The sequence below is a fragment of the Sinocyclocheilus anshuiensis genome, unplaced genomic scaffold (assembly GCF_001515605.1).
Source record: "Sinocyclocheilus anshuiensis isolate Anshui unplaced genomic scaffold, SAMN03320099.WGS_v1.1 scaffold392, whole genome shotgun sequence".
Lineage (NCBI taxonomy): Eukaryota > Metazoa > Chordata > Actinopteri > Cypriniformes > Cyprinidae > Sinocyclocheilus > Sinocyclocheilus anshuiensis.
The window spans coordinates 903,213-910,550 of record NW_015557091.1 but is presented as its reverse complement, the minus strand read 5'-3'; the positions used below and the strand labels follow the sequence as shown (position 1 = coordinate 910,550).

The window sequence follows — 7,338 nt, the reverse complement described above, 5'->3', positions numbered from 1 at the left end:
TATATATAGTTATAGTTATAGTTATAACATAAGTTATAACATTTGGCTTTTATTTTTTTATTTTGATTTATTTTGATATTTGTTTTAGTTAATTTATGTTAATTTAAGTACCTAAACTGAAGCTTATTTTATTTAATTTACATCATTTCTCATTTTCGTTTAAGTTTTTTAAATTTAAATTAGCCAGTTCACATCTAAGTTGACTAAAGTTGAAGGACCACACTTCCTTCACAGCTACTAAGAATATACAACTCTCAATAGTTCCCTCCCCAAAAACGCTGTCATTTATAAACTACTGCTGTCTCTTCCTGACAATGCTATCATATAACTTGTAATACTGTTGCATGGGCTATTTTCCTAGTGCTTGCCCTGGTTTGGTGTGACATGTTCTTTGTCATGAATCCCTAGGGTCGTGTCAAATTAATATGGAGAGTGAAATATCTTGGAATTGTTTTGACGTTTTGGTTGTTTTGATACCTTCCAGATCATAGATAGTCCTTGAGATTGCCAACATCTCAACTGCTGGAGAAGCAGTGTCCAGATTTTGTGGAAATGAAACTTAATATGTTTTGAAAGTGATTGCATTCATCTGGAATGAACCTTATGTTTTCCTTTTTACAGGAACTTTTCCCATCAGTCCTTGCTTATTATGGTATGCTGAGAGTTTTTAGCCATGCATGTGGAGCTGAGTTTAGTGTGTGTGGCGTTAATGTGCGTTTTCAAACAGACAAACTCCTGTTTAATAATCAGCGAGGTCAACTGCGACAATCCCAAACTGGACACTCAGGAATTTGTGGAGCTGTTCTATGAAGGTACGAATCCTACTTCTCTTGATGGATACACACTTGTGTTCTACAACGGCAAAGTAGATTCCGCCTACCGGGTCATCGATCTGAGTGGACACCACACGGATCAGCAAGGTTTTTTCATAGTCGGCTCTTCCGAACTGACTCCCCATCCCGCCATCTCTCTTCCACCCAACTCTGTTCAGAACGGGCCCGACGCCATCGCGCTCTACGGCCCCAACTGGGTGCCGGTTGGCGAAGGGGGACTTGTTTCAGGAGTGGGGTTGCTGGACGCCGTTGTGTACACTTCACGTAGATCCGTAGATGGCGCCGACGGCCTTGCATCCGTTCTGACTCCCGGCTCGGTCCCGTACGTGGAGGATGAGGCGGCTCTGGAGGGGGACGAGTCCATTCAGCGCTGCTGGCAGTCGGAAAACCTCTGGACGTTCTACACCGGCCCGCCGACCCCTGCGTGGGTCAATCACTGCCCGCCACCGACCCCTGCAGGGGTTTGGATCAATGAAGTCGACCTCAGTGGGCCGGACCGGCGGGGCAATGTGGAACTCAGTGTTGGCATGGCAACCGGATCATATTCTTTGGTGCTTTATGATGTTACTACGGATCTGATTAGCACGAGTGTGGAGTTCATCGCAAAAGAGCCTGGAATATTCGCCGTACCTGTGAATACTGCGAGTTTGTCAGGTAGTGTTGATTGGATACTTGTGGATAAACTCATTTAAGCAGACAATTCCACATTTTTGTATTATTTATTTAGTATAGTATTTGTTAATATTTTGAATTAGCTTTTATTTTTATATTTTCAGTTTTCATTTTAATTTTAGTTAAATTTGAGTAATTTTTTTATGTGCTTTTGTCATTTTGTCATATTAGGTTTTTTTTTATTTCTAATTAAGTTTAATTTATTTAATTTAGCTTCAATTCTGTATTAGTTTTAGTAGTTTAATTACTTAAACTTTTATTTCAATTAGTTGCAAAAGACATTTCTATATTTCATTTAAGTTTTTAAGGTAATATTATATATATTCATCTAAAATTTATATTAATCTAAAATGTATAAAATTTATATTTATTTCAATTAATGACTTTATTTTTATAGTTTTAGTTTAAATGAACAATAACAACACTGTTCCAAAACTGTTCCAAAATGGTGTTGAGTAAAATCTTATTAATGTCCAGGTCACATATCACTTCCATATCAAAAGAAAAAAAAAATATATATATATAAATTATATTTTGCATAAAGTGAATGAAGTTCATTTTTAATACCATTTTAAACTAATTTTGTAAGATTTTTTTCCCATTATTTTCATGACAGATATTCCCCCCTAAATTCTCATTATTGTAATGCCAAAAAACAAACACGTTGGTAAATTAATCCTGATGCAATAGTATTTTTATTAATCAGAAATTAAATGTTGTGCAGCACATACTACTTTGATGTATTCTTACAACTGTACATTATAAATGTACTGTACAGTTCAAATGTGCGTGTATATATATATATATATTTTTTTTTTTTGTTTGTTTTGTTTTTTTTAATGTCATAATATAATTGGTCATAAATTAAATATGTTTTCTTAAAATATAATTTACTTTTTATCTTTTGGTTTAGTAGTGAAATACGAATCGTACAAAAGCTTGCTTCGAACTAAAACAATTTTTCAATGTAATATTTGATCTTTCAGTGCCACAAAGTGCAGCATTGGCGTTGTATAAAGGCCTGGCATCAGACTTCCCTAAGGACGGCCCCCTCAGCCACGAACAGCCAATCGATGCCTTTGTTTACGGTGACTCCGCCCACATGCCCAGTGACAACCTCACAGAGACACTCATACCGGGGAGGAAAGCCTTCATCCTCACAGACAGGTGATCAACACGTGCCATACAATGCAGAATGCTTTATTGTGGCCTTTGTGTATTATAGTATGTGCTGTAATAATCCATGTTTGTATGCTGCAGTTTTCTCACAGCAGGTCTTCATGCCAGTCGCTGTGGTGTTGCTGAATGGACGAGAGATCCGGGACTGCTTGTAGCAAGGCCCCGGAGTCCCGGAAAACCCAATGACTGCGTTTGGTTTCAGTCCTGCCCGCTTAACATGAGTAGGTTTTCGATTCATGTAGCAGAACTTACTTTCTCTACTAAGTTACAGTGATAATTCATGCCTAAATGAAAATTGTGTCATCATTTGCTCATTCTCATGTTGTTCCAAACCTGCATGAGTTTCCTGCAGCTGTTGAACACAAAAGAAGATGTTGTAAAGAATGTCGGTAACCAAACAGTTGACGGTACCCATTGACTTCCATAATATTTTTTTCCAATACATGGAAGTCAATGGCTACCATCGAGTGTTTGGTTACCAACATTCTTCAAACAGGTTTGGAACAACTTGAGGGTGAGTAAATAATGACAGAAATTTCATTTTTGGGTGAACTATCCCTTTAAGGACACATTTTAGATGGCCTTTCATGTTTTTAATTTCATCTGGCTTGTCGTTTCAGCCTCTTTCACAGAGTCAGGACGGATCCAGCCCCCGATTCATAGCGATGTTGATTTCCTGCTTAACGAGATCAACACTGACTCACCAGGAGGAGCCGAGGACGAGGAGTTTATAGAGTTGTGGCATCCGTCTGGCTTCCGTATGTCGCTGGATTTCATCTGGCTGGTGATGATCAATGGACAGACTGGAATGGTGTACTATGAGCTGGAGCTGAATGGATATTACACAGATGATGACGGGTACTTCCTGGTGAGCTGATGCGTACTTGGACACTTGTGGCACAAATGAGTCATACGATTGAATTCCGATTAGAAGTATGTGTCAGCTGTAAAAGAAAAGGCAGTTAGCACTTTATGTACACTAGCGTTTAAAAGTTTGGGGTTGGGATGATTTTTGAATGTTTTTGAAAGAAGTCTTTTATGCTCACCAGGGTTGTATTCATTTAATTAAAAATACAGTAAAAACAGTAATATTATGAAATATCATTACAATTTCAAATATCTGTTTTCTATTTGAATATATTTTAAAATGTAATTTATTTCTGTGATCAAAGCTGAATTTTCAGCATCATTACTCCAGTCTTCAGTGTCACATGATCCTTCAGAAATCATTCTGATATGCTGATCCGCTGCTAAGAAACATTTCTTATTATTTTCAATGCTGTTTCGTGATTCTTTGATAAATAGAAAGTTTAAAAAACAGCACTTATTTGAAATAGATATCTTTTGTAACATCTTTTGAATTTAATGCATCATTGCTGAATCAAAGTTTTAATTTCTTAAAAAAAAAAAATCTTACTGACCACAACTGAAAGGTTGAAGTAAAAAACATAACGTTACAACTGTTAATCTTTCTGAATCGGTTCTTCCAGATTGGCAGTTCAAAGGTCGGCCCTGACATTAGAATCCCATCGAACACTATTCAGAACGGACCGGACGCCATAGTGTTATATCGCAGCAAGTCTCCGCCCTCTAAAGAGGGTCCGAATACTCCCAGAAACGGTTTGCTGGATGCGGTGGTTTACTGCACTCGTGGGTCTGATAAAAAGGTTTCAGAGCTAACGGAAGCGCTGACACCAGGACAGCTCCCGCTGCTGGAGGACATCAATGCGTTACCCGCTGACGAGACCCTCAGTCGATGTGGAACCGAGAGACTCAACCTCAATGCTTTCAGGGTGAGATCTAGTGTTTCCGTTCATGGGAGCTTCATACAGAATTCTCATTGAAGCATACTTGATCTCATTGTGCCACTGCTTTAAGGAGACTTCAGGCAAAATTTTAACTTTAAGTGTAAAATGTTTAGGGGAATTCATAATTCCTCTGTGGTCTGTTGCAGTTTTTATTTATTTGTGTGCGTGTAATTTTATTTTATTTTATATTATTTTATTTTAATAGGATTCATGAATTCATATGAGGTCTGTTGCATTAATTTTATTATTTAATTTGTTTAAATTATTTTTTGTAATGCCTACTGTTTTATTAAAAATAATTTATATTATTTTTTTAACTGTATACAGTATACGTTTTTCTAGCATTATTGCAGCAATTAAAAATAATTGTATTCATTTTTTTTAATTGTTATTAAAATTTAAAATTAACTTTTATTAAATAAAGAAGACACAAAAATTACAGTCCTTTACAGAGGGATTGTAAACATATTGTCAAAGTCAAGAGCAAAACAATTGCCAGGAAAAAAAATTAATAATAGGAAAAATTAATAATAATAATAATCCATTTGAGAAAAAAATATTTTGGCAGTCTAATCTTATAATAAAGGAAAACATTTTTTTTTATTCCAGTTGAGAAGTGTAATTACTGTATGTAAATATCAAGTTAAAGATGTTAAAAATCAGCAGTAACAGAGGTTGAGCAAATTGCATTGTGTACATTCTCCACCCATTGTGCACTGGTTACAAACCACACATTTTGACAAAGGTAGTGGGTCGTCTTTGTAATTAATGCATGCGTAACATTAACTTCCTGTGCAGATTACACGTACTGCAAAAATAGTACATGACATTCCAAACATGGCAAGTAGCCAGTCACAGGGTTTATTCTGCAATCCTACTTTCCTACTTTCTTACTTTCTTATTTAATGTCCATCAAATGTTACATTAACCCTCCATGTGTCCACAGGTCACTTCTCCCACACCAAGGAATCAGAATAACTGTCCCCCAAAACCCACTATACCCTCGCCTCCTGAGGGTCTCGTCATCAATGAATGGGGCAAGACGTCCGGGGTAAACCAGTCTCAGGAGAGTTTATTTGTGGAGCTGACTGGCCCGCCGTCGACTCCACTGAATGGACTTGTTTTGGTGTTTTTTGGGGAAGACGCTACAGAATTGAACGTCCCAATCGCTGGCAGCACAGGAAGTGACGGGCTTTATCTGGTCGCCAACGATTCTCGTGCAGGTGCGTGTGTTTGATCTGGAAATGTCTTCTGTGTGAGGCACAGCTTGATTTGTTCGAATAGAAATAGACTGATGTGTCTTGATATACAGCCAGAGATCATCTTTGGTCACTTTTTGACTTTCTGAAAATTCTTCAGTACAGACCAACCAGCTTTGAGATGAATCACAGTATTACACAGTTTGATTTGAAGCAGAATGAAAAGCAGAGAAAATGTGAAAAAAGTACCAGGCTGCGTACTTTAAATCTTTTATTAGTGAATAAACTACTTATCACATGAAATATTATTAAAGACATATGAAATTATGTTGGTCATTGGTTTTAAGTATAAATTTCAATGTATTAATAAATATTCAATTATATACAAAAAAGTAGTTTGGGAGTGTAATAGTGTTTCTTTGTCTTTAGTATTGTTGATACTCTATCAAAGTTTACATTTTATTATTATTATTTCATTTTTGAAATAATTTATTTTTTGATTATTTTAATTGTATATATATATTTTTTAAATATTTGATTTTTATTTTTGTTTAAATTTTTATTTTTTCATTATTTTTTATTTTATTATTTGTTGAGTGTTTTGATTTTTTTGAGTATTTTAACTACTTTTTGTATTTGATAAATTGTTTATTTATTTTTAATTAATGTCTTGTTCTTTACTGCTCAAAATGTGACTTATAAACATGATTTTTTAAATGAAATTGACGCATAAATTGTCAACCTCAAATAAAATATAATAAATATATGTAACATTTCTCTATGAATTGGATTATTACTTCGGACTGTTGTTCTCTAAGGCAATCAGTGATTTCAATTAAATAGCAGAGAAATTCTAAGAAGTAAAATTAATTTGTTTGCTCATTCATCTTTGTGTTTGTGCAGATCAGGGTTTGCCAGCACTTGGTCATTTGGGTGCAGTGCTTTTGTGTTTTGAGCCGTCAGGATCAGGATTTTGTGGGAGCGACTCGCGTCATTTGGACTGGCTAGTGTTTTCCGATGACCCAAAGTTACAGAGACTTCTCCAGCACAACATGACGCGCTTCATATACACACTCTTCAGGTTCATTTGGGAGCTTTTTGAATGTGAATCCAGCGTGTTGTTGCTGGTGTCAGCAGTTTTGTACACCGTGCACATAACTGGCTGTGTTTTTATGCGATTAGTGGGGATTCTTTATCTCGATGTGCATCAGACGGGCCTGTTCTCTGGATCGCATCCCAGCCGACTCCACGCCTGCCGAACCGCTGCCCGAGTCCCGCCTTCTCCAGCTCCGCGGATCTGTGCCTGCAGCCGGAAAATAATAACTGGCAGAGCGGATCAGGAAGTAAGTGTTTTTTAAAGGGATTGTTCTCACTCTCGTGTCCAAGTGTGGTTTGCTGCAGTTTTTTCCATGTAACACAAATTATTTTGGAAAATCCTTGCACAGCGGAAAATAACACAGTTCTGCGTGTTGGGAAAAAAATTATGCTGGTTTCCAAACAAGGACTAATATTACCTAATTTGATGATGCTGATTTCAAAAATATCAATGAAAACTTTCCATCATGTACAATTTTTTTTCACAAAATAAGAATGAAGATTATTCAAATTTCTCTCTCTCTCTCTCTCTCTCTCTCTCTCTCTCTCTAT

General features: G+C 36.4%; 1 protein-coding gene across 2 annotated transcripts in view; it reads left to right on the top strand.

Moving 5' to 3' along the window:
- The window catches only part of LOC107677312 (uncharacterized), a 16,546-nt gene that overhangs the window by 3,627 nt on the left and 5,581 nt on the right, over nt 1-7,338 (top strand). The window contains exons 2-10 of one of the 2 annotated variants that reach the window (XM_016472188.1): nt 622-652; nt 728-1,487; nt 2,492-2,672; nt 2,766-2,905; nt 3,305-3,552; nt 4,175-4,477; nt 5,439-5,715; nt 6,595-6,772; nt 6,874-7,034. In XM_016472188.1, coding sequence (XP_016327674.1) covers nt 650-652; nt 728-1,487; nt 2,492-2,672; nt 2,766-2,905; nt 3,305-3,552; nt 4,175-4,477; nt 5,439-5,715; nt 6,595-6,772; nt 6,874-7,034 — 2,251 coding nt within the window. In that variant the 5' untranslated portion in view covers nt 622-649. Of the gene's footprint in view, nt 1-621; nt 1,488-2,491; nt 2,673-2,765; nt 2,906-3,304; nt 3,553-4,174; nt 4,478-5,438; nt 5,716-6,594; nt 6,773-6,873; nt 7,035-7,338 lie in introns of both variants that reach the window. The other variant, XM_016472187.1, reaches the window with a different exon arrangement.